At 36.8% G+C, this 19,613-nt stretch overlaps 3 protein-coding genes across 3 annotated transcripts; 1 reads left to right on the forward strand and 2 right to left on the reverse strand.

Moving 5' to 3' along the window:
* Nucleotides 1-825: 825 nt before the first annotated feature.
* On the forward strand, nucleotides 826-7,404 carry LOC103935545 (choline transporter protein 1-like). The gene is made up of 10 exons (XM_048585842.1): nucleotides 826-1,193; nucleotides 1,936-2,294; nucleotides 2,529-2,674; nucleotides 3,006-3,189; nucleotides 3,748-3,821; nucleotides 3,908-4,021; nucleotides 4,880-5,236; nucleotides 5,671-5,931; nucleotides 6,512-6,739; nucleotides 6,955-7,404. Exons 1-10 carry the CDS (start codon nucleotides 1,009-1,011, stop codon nucleotides 7,165-7,167), a joined length of 2,121 nt encoding a protein of 706 aa, XP_048441799.1. The 5' UTR covers nucleotides 826-1,008; the 3' UTR covers nucleotides 7,168-7,404.
* A 1,645-nt stretch (nucleotides 7,405-9,049) lies between these two features.
* Nucleotides 9,050-13,023, reverse strand: LOC103935544 (cytochrome P450 CYP72A219-like). The gene is made up of 5 exons (XM_009345315.3): nucleotides 12,657-13,023; nucleotides 12,111-12,328; nucleotides 11,369-11,613; nucleotides 10,341-10,728; nucleotides 9,050-9,772 (listed from the first exon to the last, which is right to left on the reverse strand). The coding sequence occupies exons 1-5, from the start codon at nucleotides 12,931-12,933 to the stop codon at nucleotides 9,350-9,352; spliced, it is 1,551 nt and encodes a 516-aa protein (XP_009343590.2). The 5' UTR covers nucleotides 12,934-13,023; the 3' UTR covers nucleotides 9,050-9,349.
* Nucleotides 13,024-15,340: 2,317 nt separating this feature from the next.
* Nucleotides 15,341-19,327, reverse strand: LOC103935539 (cytochrome P450 CYP72A219-like). Its single transcript, XM_009345312.3, has 5 exons — nucleotides 18,816-19,327; nucleotides 17,618-17,835; nucleotides 17,235-17,479; nucleotides 16,257-16,644; nucleotides 15,341-15,844 (listed from the first exon to the last, which is right to left on the reverse strand). Exons 1-5 carry the CDS (start codon nucleotides 19,087-19,089, stop codon nucleotides 15,419-15,421), a joined length of 1,551 nt encoding a protein of 516 aa, XP_009343587.2. The 5' UTR covers nucleotides 19,090-19,327; the 3' UTR covers nucleotides 15,341-15,418.
* Between the last annotated feature and the right edge of the window lie 286 nt (nucleotides 19,328-19,613).

Below are 19,613 nucleotides of genomic sequence, written 5' to 3' on the forward strand. Positions count from 1 at the left end.
GCTTCCACGAAGTCATTTTTTTCTCTCAAAGTGTACAAAATATTCAAATGTAGAAAGTGTAGAAAGTGTAGAAAATATTGAAATGTGGTGTAAGGTGGAAGATGAGGGTTAGGTATTTATAGAAAAAAAAAATGTATTTTTTAAAATTTTTCTGTATTTTTTTAAAAATTTTTGACATTTTTTAATTATTTTTTAATAAATTTTAATGTTGTAATTAATCGGGACCGTTGGATTTGAAAAATAATCAAATCCAACAGCACTCATTACGCCACGTGGCCAACGGTCAAATTTCTGACCGTTGGGCCTTTTTTTTTTTTTTTTTTTAATTTTTGGTGAAATAAACGTGGACCGTTGATCTGTGATCGGACGGTCCAATTTAAAATTGAAATTTAAATTTTTTTTACCGTTGGAAATCCAACGGCCTAAAAAACTAGCCGTTGGAAATCCAACGGCTCTGACGAGGCCACGTTTCCTTCACCCGGGCGACCGCAAGTGGGTCTGCACGCGGGCCCCAGCGCCTGTCTTCTTGTCGGCTACTCGCCTGGGCAGCCGCGTGTGTTGCACGCGCCATCAAACAGGCCGGCTTCTGGGTCTGTCCATTTTGGGCTGGGCAACAGACTGGCACGGGCTGGGTGCCAGTCAAATGTGCGGGCTGGAGCAGAAAAATGTGATGCCAGTCCATTTTCTTCACTTGGTGCCAGTCCATTTAGCATGGGCTGGAGTTGCTCTAAGGGTGCAAGCCGAGCCACTTGACAGGAACATAGGTAACGAATGATCAACCCGGTTTAGTGATATCTTTGTCTTAAAGTCTGAAAGAGAGGGGACTTCATTAAACGAAGATTCCACATCTAGAAAACCCTCAGGACCTTTCACACACTCCTAGTCCAGCCTACACTTCCCCCTCCTCCTGCTGTCTTTTCATCTCTCTCTCTCTCTCTCGTTGTTGAAGAAGATTGACAGAGAGAGAAACAATCTCTGTGTCTGCGAGTGTGGTATTCACTGGGAGAAATGAGGGGTCCTATGGGGGCAGTGATAGGGAGGTACCCACCAAGTGATGGGAGTGCCCAAATGGGTTCAATCATTAGGCACAACAGGAAATGCAGGGACCTTGTCTTCCTCGTAATCTTCATAGCCTTCTGGGTTGCCATGATTGTTAACTCCAGCTTTGGATTCAACCAAGGAAACCCTTTAAGGTAAGAAACTTAGCCATGCCCTTTTCATTTTTTGGCAAAATGTTTCTTCTTTTTGTGATTTTTAAGGTAAGAATCATTGGCTCTCAAATTGGTTCCTTTTTAGCTCCGAAATACGGGATACTACAAAATGGGTGTTTATTTTGTTGGGGTTTTCTCCATTTACACACTGTTACTTCTCTGTTGGAATAAATGAGACCACAAATTGCTTTATTTATTTGAATTTGGTCCCCAATTGTCTTTTTTTTAAGCACCAAGGAGCTACCTTAAACATATGACGCGGTTTGGTGGTTGTGAGTTTTTACCAACATTGGTATTCTTCTCAATTGGGTTTATTTTTAGTAATAGTATCTTTGTTGGGTTTTCAATTTCCCTCTGTTTTCTCTTTTCAATTGAATTTTTGCTGCTGGAGAATTTAAGGTAAGAAGCTGAAATGAAACGATGATTTTGTGTACATGTGATTTGTTAGTACAGAAACTAGATGCCATTCCTTTTTTCGAAAGTCGAAATGCTATTTTAGTTTTGGTACATTTTCTTCTGGCAGGTTTCCTTCTTTATGTTTAGATAACCATTACTGCATTTTACTTGGGTTGGTCTGCATTCCTTTTGGATTTCGTTCAGTTTTGTGCACTAGTTTCGTTTACATTTCGCTACATTGTATAATTTCTGTATGCTTGCTCCATTTTGCTACTCTGCGGTTACATTTCTTCCACATAGTTGAATTATTAGTGTTGTGGTTGATCAGGCTCACTTATGGACTGGACTACAAAGGAAATGTTTGTGGTGACAAGCATGCAAAACCTGATCTTCGTGAACTGGAACTCAAATATTGGTTAAATCCTAACCAGGTTTACCTCAGTGGTTTAAAAGACAATCAATTCAAGTTGGCCAATGCTCGGAGTATATGCTTAATGGATTGCCCTACCCCATCTGAAGATTCATTAAGTTGGGTGTGTGATTATCCTGATGGAGATATCCGTCTCAAAATGGGTGATTGGATCGACAGGAATTATGATTATTATGAGTTTCTTACACCAGAAATGAGAAACACCTCTCTTCAACTTCAGGGTCCTTGCTACCCAGTCATATTTCCCAGTGTAAATGGTAAATGAACTCACTTTCGTTAGGGACCAGTAAACTGTATCATATATTATATTTATTAATTGTGTTCCTGCACAAATATTTTCTGTTGCATATGTCATGTTTGTTGTGTACATGTGTTTATCAGTGGGAGAAAACTTTTGACATATAGTGAAGAACTGTAGTCCCTTTATGCTTTCATTGCATGTATCTTTTGTTCTTTCAGTGTAACATTACTGCAAACTGTTTCTTTCACAGTTTATTGGACCTGCCAATTTATTGCTCGTCCGTCCAACGTATCTTTGAGGCATTGGCAGCAAATGGGTGGAGTGAATATCAATGAGGACATTATTATAGACAAATCTATTCACAAGGCCATCAATTCTCGGGCATCTGTCTTTAAGGTCGAGCAGCGTTTGTTTTCTACTTTTACTTTTTTATAATGAGGATAGTTCCTAAATTCTGTGAAAATGTATAAAGTTTTCTGCGTTTGACTTTGTTTGCAATTGGCATAATAATTTAACAAAGAACATAATTAGTGGCTAAAACTAGTTTTTGATTCACCATGTTGCGTTTTCATTGACATAGTTAATTTAGTAAGTTTGGCTATTAGTGCTATTGTTGATATTTATCTCGAAAGAGCTATCCTCATTGACAGCACCTAGGTGCATCCTTTTGTTAGTAGTACATATACTGTTTTCATATTCGACAGCTCTAAAAGTTCATTGTTTACAGAGATACATGGCTGATATTGGAAAGGCATGGCCAGTGCTGATTGTTTGTGGAGGAATATTGCCACTTTTTCTGTCTGTGATTTGGCTGCTTCTTATTCGTCATTTTGTTGCTGCAATGCCTTGGATTACAGTCGGCCTCCTTAATATTCTTATGATAGCAGTCACAATGTTCTATTACTTGAAAGGTTGAGAGCTATCTCTTACTGTGCGTTATCCTCTTGTTTGGTAAACCATGCTTTAGGTTTTAAAGTTGCAATGACCTTTAGTCCTGCCTTCCTCACCCCTTCTTCCAGTTGGATCTTATTCATCATTAGCTATCAATATTCCTGTTGTTAGTTTGTTACAAATTTTGACGGTTCTTATATACGAGAAAGGGAGAGTGGAAGAGGGGAAGAGGGAAAGGAAAAATTAGTATAGCTATGGTCATCAAGCAGATTTTGAAGTGAACATGGGAAAGAATGTCTAGGACTGTGTTTTGTCAATGTTAATAACTCTGTTTTCCAAATGTAGCATCTAAAAAGTCATTTCCGAGATTTCCCAAGATCTAATACAAATGCATCTTTTTGTTTCAGCATTCTTGTTGGATACTTTTGTTTCATTGTGGACACCGATACTTATTTTAGACTCAAGCATATTGTTTCACATATTCTAGTTTTATATTTCTTTACTTGAGTTTTATGCTTGTAGAGTGGATAATATGCAACAGAATGCAGTGCTGAATTATTTTTCTTGTTTGGTTTTAGCTGGATGGATAGGAAATGATGGCATCTCCCCAATCATTGGTGACCATGATCCATACATCCACATAACTGGAAGGGTGTGTATCTTCTTTAACCGAGCACTCCTAAACTTGGAAGCTGTCTGTATGTATCTTCAACTAACTCAATGGTTTCAATATTTCAGGAGTTACATCATCTCCGTGTTGTTGCTGTTATTATGACCTTTATTATGGTTGTTGCTGTTCTTACATCAATTGCCATAGTTCGCCGCATCCTTATGGCAACATCTGTTCTTAAGGCAAGTCATGTCCAATTTAATCATTTGAAATTGTAAGAACAATAAATGGTAAAAGTTGGTGATACTTAAAGTTGTCGGGACCATTTGATTTCAAATTGTTACGGTTTCTCTGCTTTGAGAACTAAATACTCTCCAAGAAGTTGTAGGTAATATATGCAAAGTAAATTGTTGATGTAGGTTTTAGGTATTAGCCTTTGATTTAGGCTAGGATATTGTTTCCCTCTGAATTTTTGGTTAAGAAGAAACGTACAGAATGAGAGAGAGTATACAATGAATAATGGACGAGCGACCTCTATGTATTTAGAGATTGGTTAGGCATAAGATTTTTCTTTTGGATTGTGCCACAAGTCCACATTTGGAGTTGCATGAAATATACTAAAACTGGAAGTACAAAGAAAGATCTTATGGATTGTTCCACAAATCCATATTTATCCTTTGATGTCTTACTGATTCAAGTTGTCAAGTAAAGAAAATTTACGATGGTCAGGAACTTGTATAGAGCAGGACTGAGTGTAGCTAATATGCATTAGAGGTTCTGTTGAGCCATGTTACCCGCTATTACAAAAATAGACTTTTTTAATTTGTGGAAGAATGCTGATTAGTTTAAGGCAGTGAAGTAATTATGTATTATTTATGCATCAGAGGTTCTGTTGAGCCATGTTCTAGGATTGATACAGCCGACCCCACTTAGTGGGACAAGGATTTGTTGTTGTTTCCAGGAGCACATCCAACATGTGCACCTTCCACATCTGGGAATACCAGCACTCATAGCTTGATTTAACGTAATACCGAATAGTCTTCTTCATCAGAAGTTTTTACTTTTAACTTTAATGGCTCTATACGTTAAACTGTATGCAGGTTGCTGCAAAGGTCATAGGAGAAGCTCAGGCGCTCATGATATTTCCAGTCATTCCATATATCATCCTTGCAATTTTCTACATGTTCTGGTTTTCAGCTGCTTTCCATCTGTTAAGTTCCGGGCAGGTAGTCCAGAATGACTGCAATTTGAACTGCTGTGCTTATGATCTTGTATCAAAACGAGTCAACTGTGATCATTGTTGCGGCTATAGCATTCATTACACTCCTCATATTGGAGTTTCCATCCTTTTCCACCTATTTGGGGGATATTGGGCTACCCAGTTTTTTATAGCATGCTCTTCCACAGTTATTGCGGGTTCTGTTGCCTCTTATTATTGGGCTCGTGGTGAAACTTCAGTAAGTGACTAAACTGTATGCATAGATGTTTACCTCAAAGTTTGCTTGTAGGTCTCTTTTATAAGTCTGGATTTCATCTTTGTTATTTGGATTGCAAGAATGAACAATATAGGTATACAAACATGATACTTGGAGTTGAATGCTAGGTTGATATTGTAGCATCAAATAGTTTAGTAATATTCATACTTCTTAAAACATAAGGTTCCTTCGTTGACAAGCATGTCTATGTCTGCATGTGTCTATACATTTGAATTTATCTTCGGGAACTGTCACCCCAAACATACGTAATAGCTACTGGAGTCTGAATATTGTGGACCTTGTCTTTAGTAACTCCAAATCGAGTTGCCTGAGATTTTCTTTAGGAGGACCAGTTTAATTTTATTTCATTGTGTGTCGGTTTTTTCTTCAATTTCTCATCATTTTCTTCAATGCAGCCGGAAATTCCATTTCTTCCAGTCTTTGCCTCCATGAGAAGGCTTGCGCGCTATAACCTTGGGTCGGTTGCTCTCGGCTCCCTGATCGTGTCATTTGTGGAATCAATCCGCTTTATGCTTGAGTCAATTCGTCGCAGAATAAAAGTTGGTGGAACCACACCCAATAACTGGTTCGGAAAGGCGGTGTACCATACTTCTAGATTTTGCCTGATGTGTATTGAGTGGACAATCAGATCAGTCAATCGCAATGCCTACATTATGGTAATTTGACATAACTAGTATCCAGCACAATTGCTCATGTGTTTGTTCATATTCATTCATCCTTGTATGGAAAATGCATAAGAGGAGCTTATTTGTTGGCTTGACGAGATTGCGAATGTCTCAACCAGTAATTTTGAAAATAATATTTTTCAAGATTAAATAATGTATCTCCAATAGTATTCTCATGTCTTAAACATGTTTCCTGTATGCAATGTCAGGATTGTAGTGTGAGTTATATGCCTCTTTTGAAACTCGTGCGTTGTGTAACATGACTATGGGACCTGGCTACACATAGTCAGAGTGGGTAAAAGTATGAAATAAAAACTATGAGAAGCTTGAAAGATTAAAGTGAGAAAAGGCACATGAAACTACGGAGTATGCTCACCTTTTTGTGACCCACAGGCCACAGTACTACATGAGTGCCAAACATGACAATATGGTCGTGTTCTTCCTCTTTTTATGTGCTTATTGCATTATTTATTCTGGGTCTCAGACCCGGTTGCTGAATTTTTTTATACCTTTTGTTCTATATGGTTTGTGCACCTGACTGATTTATTAAAAATGTGCTTGTACTTTGCAGATTGCGATAACAGGTAAAAGCTTCTGCAACGCTTCTGCAATTGCAACAGATTTGATCCTTAGTAACATTCTTCGGATAGGGAGGGTGAATGTAATTGGAGATGTTATCCTATTCCTTGGAAAATTATGTGTCAGCCTCTCAACAGCCCTGTTTGCTTTCCTGATGTTGGATACCCACAAATACAAATCTGCCCACAACAAGATCACTTCTCCACTGTTTCCTGTCTTGGTATGTTTATGATCTAAGATGGCGTGTTTTTGTGACGATTTTCCATTATCTGATGAAAAGAAATACAGCTAGGGTAGGAAAGTGGATGAACAAACCTCTTTCATCAATGAAGTTTTCCTTATGTTGCCCATAGTATATTTTCCATTGACGAACCAGAGCACAATGGTCGGGTAGAATATGTTCCGTCATTAATCTTCTCTTATATGTTTGCGCAGGTTTGCTGGGGTCTTGGTTATGTGGTTGCCACTCTTTTCTTTGCAGTGGTGGAGATGTCAATCGATACCATCATTCTTTCATTCTGCCAGGATTCTGAAGAGCACCAAGGGACTGCCCAATATGCTCCGCCACTTCTGATCGAAACTCTAAACGACCAAAACGAGATGCAGAGACTCACCCAAGGACCCCAATCAAACAGCTTAGATGTATAATTTTACTTTCTCAATCTTTGCTTGATGATGAAATTTGAGAGTCCTTTTGTAAGGTGCTATAATCCAGCCCCCCAGTATTTATCCTAGTCCTTGAATTTTTGAGTTCTAGCTGTATATATTCGAGTGTTAGGCGAAACCGAAAGGATAAAAAGGGTGCCTCTATAAAAGATTGGAAAATATTCGTGTATGCGAATGCGACACATTTGAAAGAAATGATTGAAATTAGAGTATGTGCAATGCTATGAAGTTCTCTAAGAAATCGCTCAGCATGCCAACTTTTGTATCTGGTAAATTACTAGCCTGCATTCTCACGGACATGAATGCTTTTGTTGCCGTGAGAACAAGTAGGGTATGTGCAGTGTCTTATCTTCAGACGACTGCTATAATTCATGTTGAGTGAAGAACACAGACTGACAGGTCGGACCCTAATAGGTGACCGTCGATTTGCTTATAGAGCAACAGATTGCAGACTCTGCTGATGACCGGGTTGGCTACCGCAGTAACCAGTCGACAGTCCAAATGCATGTAAGGATGAGTTCATTCAAACACTATCGTTCATGATTAAGAGGTTTGAACCCAAGAGACGCATGCTTAATCGGAGGAAATTAAGGTCAAAAGCATGACATGTCAAAGGGAGAGGAATTATTTGTTCCAACAGGAGAGGGAATACAAATTTGTTATAACCAAGATCGGGCACAATGACGAATTCTACGTCTATTTTAACAAGCCTACCCCTCCCTCCTCCAACTTGTTGGCAGAGCTACAATTCGACTGTTTTTCTCTCTCGTCTACTTCAGGAACAATAAGCCTAACTCATCCACTGCTGTTACAGATGCCCTGATGTCTGCAATTGACGAGGAAAACAAGGAAGAAGATGGATTTCTCACGCGACCTACTCTGATGTGTTCCCAGTAAGAATTTCAGTGAATGGGATACCTTTTACCTCCTAGACATTCAGTGCACATGCTCTCTTCTTATTTGAACCTTTATGCATTATCGTCGAGAAAGCTGCAGCGAGGAGTGACAGAAGCAGAAAACGAACAAGCTACTGCTTGTAAATAGAACATATGCATGTGTACTCAAGTCCCATTATTGACTTAGACACTTGGAATGTAGCAGGTAAAATAAATATGTTTGGAACTGTTTCGATCAGTATCCTATTTCGGCCTTACAACTGCCTCTTTTGGAACTGTTCACCAAAATTTGTTCTCTTAGTCAGTCATGTTTAGGTTACGTCTGCATGCTTCATTCAAATTTATTTCTCTGAGTTGAGTTTTTAAGAGGCTTCCATCTTTCAATTATTCTAACTATTGGTGGGCTTTAGGCTAATGTGACAATTTTTTCTCACTTGGGGATTTCGGACAAGGTGGGAAATTCTCGGTCATGTGGTTGCCGCTGTTTTCTTTGCAGCATTGTAGATTTCAATCGATACCATCATTCCTTCATTCTGCCAGGATTCCGAAGAACACCAAGTGACAGCACAGTATGCTCTGCCACTTCTGATCAAAACTCTATATATGACTAAAACGAGATGCAGAGAGTCACCCAAGGACCCCAATCAAATAGCTTAGATGTATAATTTTATTTCCAAAATCTTTGCTTGATGATGGAATTTGAGAATCCTTTTAAGAGGTGCTATGCTCCAGCCTCCCAGTATCCTTGAATTTTTGTTCTACCTGTATGCGTTCCTAGTGTTAGATGAATCCGAGAGGGCAAAAAGGTGCCTCTGTAGAATATTTGTGGATCCTTTGCGATATTTGAAAGAAATTATCGAAATTAGAGCGATGAAGAGGTCTGAACCAAGATATACATCCACATTTGAGTGATTACTTAACCAATTCAGAAAGTCACCTTTCCCTCCATACATTGAGAAGATTTTGGCTTGAAATAACCACTTGATAACATTCACTTCTTCCTCCATTTAAAAACATTACAACCTGTACAACTCATTTCTACACATCTTCATTGTGTATGACAGTGTTGAATCACAGGGTAAGTTTGAACTTTGTTGAATCCACAAGGCATATTTGCAGTTCCTCTTTGCATACCAATAGCGGAGTAAAAATTGTCTGCAAGATGACACATATCATTCGAACTTGAAGTAAATAATATTTCACACTTCTCCTAGCCACTAAACGTTATATATCCAACAATTCAGTGACAACTTCTAGCTCAGAAGTAATCAGCGTTTGTGTAAAATGATATGTGCACCAAACTGTGGGTGAAGCATTAATTTTGCAGAAGGAGCATGAGCATAGGATGGCGAAAGCTCAAATGTAAAGTGCTGTAAAATCAACGATATGGCCAGTTTTGCTTCCACCATAGCAAAGTTTTGTCCGATGCAAACCCGCGGACCACCTGAGAAGGGGAAGTACGTAAATTTGTTCTTTGTTGTCTTCGCAACGCCTTCTGAAAACCTCTCCGGTTTAAACTCCTGTGCATCATCACCCCAAAGTTCTCTGTCATGGTGAATTAGTAGCATTGGTAAGGCAACTTCGACTCCAGCTGGTAATGAGAAGTTTCGGAATTCTGTTTTCTTGTCAGTGGTTCGAACAAGAAGAGGTGCTGGGTATAATCGCAGGACTTCATGCAAAATCATGGTCACCTGGGGAGCATGCAGTACATATACAACCAATTTAACTTCTGCATTTATGCCAAAAAAAGAGAGGAAAACACGTCCAAAAGTGTAAAGAAGCATACACACTAGGCAACCTTCTGAGAGTCACGTCTCACATTGCTGACTACTTCTTTAAGCAATTTTATAGGTGGATTCCACATACACAAATGGGTCCACGTCTATTACAGAGCTATGTAAACAACTATAGTTAATAAATGTACTACATATAGCATTAGTTAGGTCTAAAAAGGCTAATTAATATCTAGGGTTAAGCAAACAACAGTGATATATTCAAATTTTGAACTTTTATGGGCACTATTTTTGTTACCTATAGCATTGTTCAGTGGAAGCAATCTAGTTAAGGATGACAAGTGATTAAATTAATTTGATCCTTAATTTCACTTCTTAAACATATGTCATTTTTAACTAAACTACACTCAACATTCAACTTTGTCACAAAGCAGGAACAATATCTCAAGTTTTGCTCGATGCAATGCAGATAAAAATGAACTCCTATAAGGTACGTATTCTCAATTTATCGATAGCAAACACTTACAACTTTTAGATGAATTATCCCATCAAAGTCTGGCTTGTTGCTTCCAAAGACCTGCAAAACCTCTTCTCTTGCACGATCTTGCCAAATCTGGTTTTGACCTAGTAAAACCATTGTCCAAACTAGCAACAATGAGGTGGTCTCCTGCCCTGCAAAGTAAAACAACTTGCACTCCTCGATCACGTCATCCGTGCTCATTCCAACTCTTTTGTTATTCCCATGTTCCTTGATTTCCTTTAAGTTGGACTCCATGAGGATACCCAACAAGTCATCTTTTGTGGCTTCACCTGCCCTAATCCCCTCTTCTCTTTTGTTTATAATACCCATGAGTAGCCCTCCTATCTCTTTGTCAATTCCTTTCATCTTCTTGTTCATCTTGGTTGGTACAAACCTGCAAAAAAAAATCATTATTAGTTCCAATGGTGATATGAAGAAAACAAGGGGTCTGACTACAAAGCTATGTCTCATTCAGTGATACAAGTTTTATGCAAGATCTAACCATTTAAATATTTGTAGCTAATCCATACTCATAAGTTTCGAGATTGGATTGTATGGGATTGACGATGTAACGTTTGGAGTTGGTTGGAAAATGTGAAGCTTTCAACTTTGGATAAGAAGAGCTAGTCGTGAAGAGTGTCCGGTAGAAGTGTACCGAGCGTCTTTTTTTATGTTCAGTACTAATTCACTACCGAAATTTTCTTCATATTAATCGGTGGATCGTTACCGGATAACTCTACAGTGTTTCAGTTGTAATGTGTTGAATAGTTGCAACAAAAGCTATAATGTAAAAAACAGAGTTCCTCATGGGATTTTACAGCTGAAATATTAATATTGGTGTCTACTTAGGAATGTCACACAAAAAAAGCTTTGTATAACAAGCTTTTAATACTACTACTTAAATGAGTATGATCTTTCATATGGTTAATGAACCAAATTTAATTGTGTAAAATTGATTTAGCTAGTTTCTAACCTATTTGGTTGAATGATCTTGCTATTTACCAGTTGAAGACTAAAAGAAATTATAATTTTACCTCCATCCCGGAATGTAAACATTTTGTATAACTTTTGATACAAGTTGTACTTGCTCTCTCAAAAGTTGAAATATTTTTCTTCCTTCTTTATAGCTACTTCCAAATGCTGATCGAGAAATCATATCGGCTGTTAAATTTTCAAGACAAGGCTGGACATCCAACTCACATGAACCTGCTTTCAACACCAAGCTCTCCCATTCCTTAATCATGTCATTAGAACTTAGGTAAAATGCTGGTAGCATGCCCTATAGAAAACAACCAAAAAATAAGAAGAAAAACCAAAAATTGTCAACATTAATTAGTTATATAGCCAACGCACGTAATACACATCTAAAAAACTAATCACTTATTTTTGTTTCCTTTTTATGTCCCTTTTTTCTTTTTGTATATTTCACTTTCTTCTTATATTATAAGAGGCAAGGTTTACGTCTCCCCTAATTATGTTTAACTTCTTTTTTTCTGGCTCAATAAAATTTTCATCATACCGTCGAGGTTTTCCTAATAAAAACATATTTCCTTAGCAAATATATTTTGCATATGCGTATTTTGGACATGGATATGGTTTATTCTTAAACACAACTAAACATTTGCGAATCCATGCTGCAATTTAAATCATATTTACTAATTGCGTAGCTAATGACCTCTTTATAATCTGATAAATATATATTACGTACGCACATAAATACTAAACTAATTAGATAGCGTAAAATTTCCACAAACTTTGTATGAATATTGTAAATACCTTTAACTTGTCTAAATGGAATGCTGGATTGATAATTCTTCGGTGTCTTCTCCATTTCTCACCTTGATAGTGTGCAGTACCTGTTACTAGCAACTTGACATACGGATTTGATTTCAACTTTGGAAAATCCTCAATTTTTGTTAGGATGTCTTTCAAATCTTCTGGATTAGCAATGTTCACCCTTGGTACTGGTCCCGCCCAAATAAAAGAATTCTTACCTGCATTTTTTTTAGGTTTTTTAAAACTAAAACTTCAAATTAAAATCAAATTATTTCCACTTCTCAAACTAGGCACTACTCATGGAGGTTAGTTTATTAGTGATCTCTTGTTGGCATGTTGTAAATCACCAGTTTGATAAATTGCAACTATACGAGGGTCGATGAGTTTTTACCACGAGACCTTCATTACCAAACTGTGTACCACTACATCACTGACACTGTCTTACCCCTTATATTGGTAAATTGTGAATCTGGACGACAAATTTTCAGATAACACTCATTCCCGAACTATATACGAAGAATAAAAATAAAAATATAGTAAACGTACCGTAAGTGTTCACCGAGTGGTACTCAAAAGGGAGGACTCGTGGGGCTATATCATGAGAGAGGTTCATCGGTTTAGAATATGCTTGTTTTAGCATCATGGTTCTTTCTGTCAAGTCTCCTACCAAAAACCTGTATGAGTTTCCGGCAAGGCCTTGCTGCCTCAGATATCTTTCTAGCTTCTTTGGCCTCAGCCATAACCAGTTGACCACCCTCCATGCCCATGCAGTTACAATTATGCCCACCAAAACAACACCAATGTTAGACACTGATACTTCCATTAATTTGTGTATTTACGGAGAGAAAAAGATGCGAGGATGGGTTTCTCGACAGAAAGAAGGATATCTGCTTTTCATAACTTGAGATAATATCAGTTAATTACACTCTCTATAACTTTTAATAGTATATGTGTGGAGTCCTCAATTTTGGTTGTCCTTATCAATCAAACCAGCTGCTGCCAGATATCTGTATTTGTGTGGGTGCAGGTAATGAGGACTTCAATTAAATTATGGATTTGTATCTTAACTGGATCATTTTTGTAAGAATTCTAGAGATCTTCATATTTTATTCGTTCATTGTACATTGTACGGTTATAAATTAGTTTAAATTATTTTAATTAAAATTAAGTACAAACAGCACATAACGAAACGCATAATGTACTATGAATAAATAGGATGTTAAGATTCCTATAATTTTCACAAAGAAGATCCGGAAAGAATCTTCATCCTTAAATCATGACATTATCTAAATCACATTCAACACACAAATTAAACTACATGTATTTTAGGTAGAGAAATGTTAGAAAGATTTTCTCGTAATGAACATTCATATATTCTCTATTGCCATCTTACTTTATTTTTTTTTTGTTAATATTATAAAATACTATGTTAAAATATAATGCGGCAGAAAATTTAGAAAAAGTTCTACTTTTTAAGAAAGTCTTTCTCTTAGGGGTAAAGTTAGGACTTAGAGACTTAAAGCTAGAGTAGGTGATGGTTTTTTATGAAGGCATGGCCACATGGCAGACACAACTCAAATTACGATGCTGACGCCGTGCAAGTTCTAGATGCATCATGATTCACGCATTAGCAAACAGTCGAGAACCACGGTACATGTATTATGACTTGTTAGCCTTGTTATTATTTTGTAATCAAATGAAAAAATATTAAATCGATAAGGAGTTGAAATAAGATCTTATGAAATCAAATAAAGGGGCGTCAAAATTAAATTTTTGACGAAGTTGTTTACTAAGATCTTATGAAATTGGAATATAATTAGTATAGATTCCACGTAAATGGTTTAGTAATGCATTTGGGAATGTGAATTAATATAATTACTAAACTGACCTTATTTGATTAAATGATTATATATGCTAATTTTTTTGGTTAAATTTATATACTAATTAATAGAAAGCTTGTTAAATACATCTATTAACCAAATATAAAACACACTGAAATTTAATTATTGTATTTTCTGTTAATTATTGTTATTGTCAAGGTTCTAAAAAACACTAGGCGTTAGTTGGGCAGAGGGCTGGCGCCTAGCGCCTAGGTGGATAGGCGAGGTCTAGGCGGGCAAGGCAGATTTAGGTAAATTTCTTGTATATCTTATAAATAAATGCATATTGTCACTTACAAAAAAATTATATTTGTATCAAATCTATAGATAAGATAATAAAATAATGATAAAATGCAAAAAGAGTATCCAACAAGTCCAAAATTTAAAACACATTAAGCATATATGCCATATAACAATAGTGAGGAGTATTATAGGATAACACATGTACAATAAGTTCACAATTCAAGCCACATATAAATTAATCAAATTTACGACATAATATATATAAATAAACATTGATACTATGTTATTTTAAAAAAATAAATAATATATATACGTATATATGTTAAATATGAGGATACATGTAAAGTTCAAAAATTGTATCATTTTGTAAGCCCATATTCTTGGGCCTCTCAATAAAATAAAACGTTGGCCATGCATTCATTTTTTAATTAATCCTTCACCGACTGTTTAAAGGTGCTAGCTAAAGCAAAAAGTTACAAATTGATTAAAACCCTAACTCGCAGCTCTTTGCAATTACACTCATCTTCTACAACTTGCCGCCGCACCCATCTATGCAAACCTTCTACAACCCGTTGCCATCACCCATCCCTGCAATTGCACAAATCTCATCTACCTCTCCCTCTCTCCCTCTCTCCATCTCTCTCTCTCTCTCTCTCACCATATTCAACTTCTTTTCTAACAAATAGAGAGGCAGACGGCGAGACTCAGGGAGACAAGAAGGTTATGAGTCTCGCGATAGTAGTTTCTTTTCCAGGCCGCCCAGCGCCTGCCGAGCTTGCCTAGGAAACCGCATTACACCGCTTAATGTCCTTGCCGATTTAGTGAATGATTTGAGTTAATCGCGGCAGAGCACCACCGCCTAGCACCTAGGCGCCTCCTAGACCGCGTTTGAGAACACTGGTTATTGTTATTGTTTAATTTTATATTAAAATGGGCAACAATTGGTCGTGTCGGGTTCATGCGAAGGGCAATCTTGAAATTTTAGAAATAAGTAAGGGTGTGATAGGAAGGAAAAATTCATTCCAATTTCCCCAACAACTCGAAATTCAATTCCCACCTAAATGTAGGGAATTTAATTTCACCACATTTTGGAGTTGGATTTCAAAATTCACGTAGGTCTCACCAACTTTTTTATTTCTCAATATTTGATAAACAATTTAGAGAGAACTTCTGACACAGAAGTAATCAACGTTTGTGTAAAATGATATGAGCACCAAACTGTGGCCGAATGGTTAGATGTGAAGAAGGAGCATGAGCATAGGAGGGAGAAAGCTCAAATGTAAAGTGTTGTAGAATCAACGATAAGGCCACTTTTGCTTCCACCATTGCAAAATTTTGCCCGATACAAATCCGCGGACCGCCTCCAAAGGGGAAGTACGTAAATTTGTTCTTTGTTGCCTTCAAAACGCCTTCCGAAAACCTCTCCGGCTTAAACTCCTGTGCATCATCACCCCACAATTGTTTGTCATGGTGAACTAGGAGTGTGGGTAAGGCAACTTCCACTCCAGCTGGTAAAGAATAGTTTGCAAGTTGTGTTTTCTTGCTAGTGATTCGAGTCATCAGGGAAAGTGCTGGGTATAATCGAAGAACTTCATGCAGAATCATGGTCACCTGGGAAAGCATGCATTAGATATACAACCAAGTTAAGTTTTAAATTTATAGCATAGGGTAAACAATAGATTACACCAGTGTACGGGATAATTTTGTGCATTGGACGGTTGGATTTGCATGGCTGGATTTTGTCAATCCAATTTTAGCCATTTAAACACCGGTGCATTTCTATACACTGTGTTACTGTAGAAAAACCCAAACAATAGATTGATATATAGAAATCCGAACTTGTATGGGGACTATTTTTTGTCATGTAGATTGTGAGTCAAAGACAATTCAGCAAAAAGAAGATGTGTGATCATCAGTTCATTTCTTAAACCCACGTCATCTTTTAACTCAACTGTTTTGCACTCGTCACAATCACTTAGTAAAAGCAATCCCTCAAATGTTTTTCTCAATGGAAAACACTTACAACTTTTAGGTGTATTAGCCCATCAAAGTCTGGCTTGTTGCTTCCAAAGACCTCTATAACCTCTTCTCTTGCATGATCTTGCCAGTCCTGATATTGACCTAGCAAAACCATTGTCCAAACTAGCAACCCTGAAGTGGTCTCCTGCCCTGCAAAGTAAAACAGCTTGCACTCCTCGATCACATCATGCATACTCATTCCAACTTTTTTGTTGTTGCCATGTTCCCTGATTTCCTTCACGTTGGATTCCATAAGCACACCCAACAAGTCATCTTTTGTGGCTTTACCTGCCTTAATCGCCCCTTCTCTTTTGTTTATAATACCCATAAGTAACGCTCTTATCTCTCTGTCAATTCCTTTCATCTTCTTGTTCGTCTTGGTTGGTAGAAACCTGCATGCACAAAACCTTAATTATTCAAATCGTTCTGTGAAGATATATTAAGAAGACAATTTGTGCGCTTGTTTTCATGCATTAATGTGTTTTTTTTTTTTGTCCTTGCATGTTTGTAATATGAAGATTACGTGCTTTTATGAACCCTCCATTTTCTTCAAAATCAAGTTGAGCTTCCTTTCTATTAGCACTATGATTTAGTGGTATTATTATGTACTTTCAAGTAGAAAGTCTTATATATGTTCACATAAATGACAAGTTTGATACCCATCCCCAACCCCACTGTTGTTGTATTGAAAGATGAGCTTCCTTTAAACACGAAAAGTTAAAATTTTAGCATGCATTGATAGAATGGTTTTGGCTGCCTTGAAGCACTTGGTTTTCTTCTTCAGGTTTTCCTTCAAAACTTTGTAAAATTGTCACAAAAATGTTTTTCGTAATATGCATTCGTTTGTTGAATGAGTGCGATCTTTACTGTGGTTAATGAACATAATTTAATTATAAATAACTGGACTAACTAGTTGCTAGCCTATTATTTGGCAGGATGATATATATTTACAACTTGAAGAGTGAAAGAGAATATAATCTACCTCCATCCTGGAATGTATACACTCTGCACAACTTTTGTTACAAGTTGTACTTGCTCTTTCAAAAGTTGAAATATTTTTCTTCCTTCTTTATAGCTACTTCCGAATGCTGTTCGAGAAATCACATCGGCTGTCAAATTTTGAAAATAAGGCCAAACATCCAACTCACATGAACTCTCTTTCAACACCAAGCTCTCCCATTCCACAATCATCTCACTACAACTTTCGTAAAATGCCGGTAACATACGCTATAGAAAACAAGGAAAAATAAGAAAGAAAACAGAAATTATATCAACATTAATTATATAGGCAACATAATCCGCAATGCTAAGTAAATTAGGTTTTACAAGAAATTTTGAATGAATATTGGCAAGACTGCATAATACCTTTAGCTTCTCTAAATGGAATACTGGGTTGATAATTCTTCGGTGTTTTGCCCATTTCTCACCTTCATAGAATGCAATACCTGTTGCTAGTAACTTGACAAGTGGGTTTGGTTCTGGCTGCGGAAACACCTCCATTTTTGTTAAGATGTATTTCAAATCTTCTGGATTAGTGATGATCACCCTTGGGATGCTGCCCATCCAAACAAAAGAATTCTTACCTGCATTTTTGGTTTTCAAAGAAAATAAAGGTTCAACATAGTTATAGTCAAATTATTTTTACGTATCATACCATAACCAGACGTATATGTCTAAGTGCACAGCTTGTTTAGTAACAGTGCACTTACTACTCATAGAGGTTTGATTAGTTTGATTTAGCAGCGCCGGTTTTTATTTTGTTGGAATAGATTGTTAATTCAAAATTTACTAGCCTCTTGCCTCAGCATACGCGTGTGGCAATTGGTCTTTTTTATATTTTTTATTTAAATAATTAATTTACATATTTTAAAATTATTTTTAAAAAAAAAGAAGAAATGAATTAAAGACCTGAAACCACCCACTAACGTGGGAGGTTTTGTTTTTGTTTTTTTTTTTTTTCTTTCTATAATTTTAAATATTAAATGCATTCAAAATAAAAATATGATTAAATACTTTAGCTTCTTTTGATTCAATTGTAATTTATGAAATTCTTAAAGGGCAATTTATGGTATTTTGAATGTTTCACCATTTTAGGGTACTCACTTTATATATATAGATATATATAGTTGAACTATCATTGTAAATTTCATACAAATTTTTAACCACATATACATTTTTATAAATGCATCTATTCATCGGCTCATGAGTTTTAACTTGAGACTTTCTCAACGACTCTGAAGACTTGAGTGTCACTCTTATTTATAAGTCGTTGACAGTGTCTTATCACATTTATGTTGTCAGAGAATCTGAATTGCAAATCTAGATAACATTTATAATTTGGTAGAACACATAAGAAGGTATGAATTATTGACATATTTACTAACTTGAAATGAGAGGAAAAAAAAAAGAATGAAAATGAGAACTAGTATTGTTAAAGATTTCAAAGTGATAACACTTTTTGGATTCTATGTGTTAATTAACGCAAGAAAGTGAAAAATCAGAATGATTCAATTCTTATTTCTTATATCCAAGTAAACGTGAAAAAATAATATACTTAACATACCGTAAGTGTTTACTAATCGGTGATGGAAAGGGATTACTCGTGGGGCTATGTCATGGGAGAGGCTCATGGGTTTAGAATAAGCTTGTTCTGTCGTCATGGAGATTTCTTTCATGTCTCCGGACATAAACCTGTATAAGTTTCCGGCAAGGCCTTGCTGCCTCAGATATCGTTCTAGCTTCTTTGGCCTCAGCCACAACCAGTTCACCACCCTCCATGCCCATGTAATTACTATTATGCCAACCAAAACGACACCAACAGCCACTGATACTTCCATTAATTTGTGTTAGAGAGAGAGACAGAGAGGAAGGAGGGCTTTCAGGTTGCAACTGAGAGGGAAAATTAATGGGTGTGTATATATGGACATGGATCCTCTCCGGATCATGCATCCTAATCCTAGGGATCCACTAATCCGGGTCATTAAAATTTGATTCAATGGCTAAAGTTATTATAACTTTTAAAGTGAGCCCTTGGATCAAATTTCAATGATCCGGATTAGTAGATCCCTAGGATTAGGATGCATGGATCCGGAGAGAATCCATGTCCTGTGTATATATATATACAAAAAAGGAAAATTGGCCTGTGATCTTTTGACAAATCAAACATGTTGCCGGCCGCCAGATGTTTGTGTTTGTGTTCCAATTGAAGACTTAAAGCATGACTAAAGAAAATTGTGACGACACAAGACATAAGAGGTGACGTTTTTATGAAAGCATTTGAGAAAATCAAGTGATCACGACGTTGATGTAAATCATAGCATAATTACACGACGTTGAAGATAATCGATCGATGCAGTGCATG

This window comes from the organism of the source record quoted next, unplaced genomic scaffold (assembly GCF_019419815.1).
Source record: "Pyrus x bretschneideri cultivar Hongxiangsu unplaced genomic scaffold, Pyrus_bretschneideri_v1 Contig23, whole genome shotgun sequence".
NCBI lineage: Eukaryota > Viridiplantae > Streptophyta > Magnoliopsida > Rosales > Rosaceae > Pyrus > Pyrus x bretschneideri.

Bases quoted from the DNA above. Each gene is read 5' to 3' on its own strand.
- LOC103935545 (XM_048585842.1), top strand. From the start codon at position 1,009: ATGAGGGGTCCTATGGGGGCAGTGATAGGGAGGTACCCACCAAGTGAT. The intron at 2,295-2,528 runs GTAAATGAACTC...TTTCTTTCACAG, and splicing joins CATATTTCCCAGTGTAAATG to TTTATTGGACCTGCCAATTT. The intron at 6,740-6,954 runs GTATGTTTATGA...ATGTTTGCGCAG, and splicing joins CTCCACTGTTTCCTGTCTTG to GTTTGCTGGGGTCTTGGTTA.
- LOC103935544 (XM_009345315.3), bottom strand. From the start codon at position 12,933: ATGGAAGTATCAGTGTCTAACATTGGTGTTGTTTTGGTGGGCATAATT. The intron at 10,729-11,368 runs GTAAAATTATAA...TTTTTTTTGCAG, and splicing joins GTTTACATTCCGGGATGGAG to GTTTGTACCAACCAAGATGA. The intron at 9,773-10,340 runs GTAAGTGTTTGC...CATGCTCCCCAG, and splicing joins GGATAATTCATCTAAAAGTT to GTGACCATGATTTTGCATGA.
- LOC103935539 (XM_009345312.3), bottom strand. From the start codon at position 19,089: ATGGAAGTATCAGTGGCTGTTGGTGTCGTTTTGGTTGGCATAATAGTA. The intron at 17,836-18,815 runs GTATGTTAAGTA...CCAAAAATGCAG, and splicing joins CCGATTAGTAAACACTTACG to GTAAGAATTCTTTTGTTTGG. The intron at 17,480-17,617 runs GTATTATGCAGT...TGTTTTCTATAG, and splicing joins TCCATTTAGAGAAGCTAAAG to CGTATGTTACCGGCATTTTA.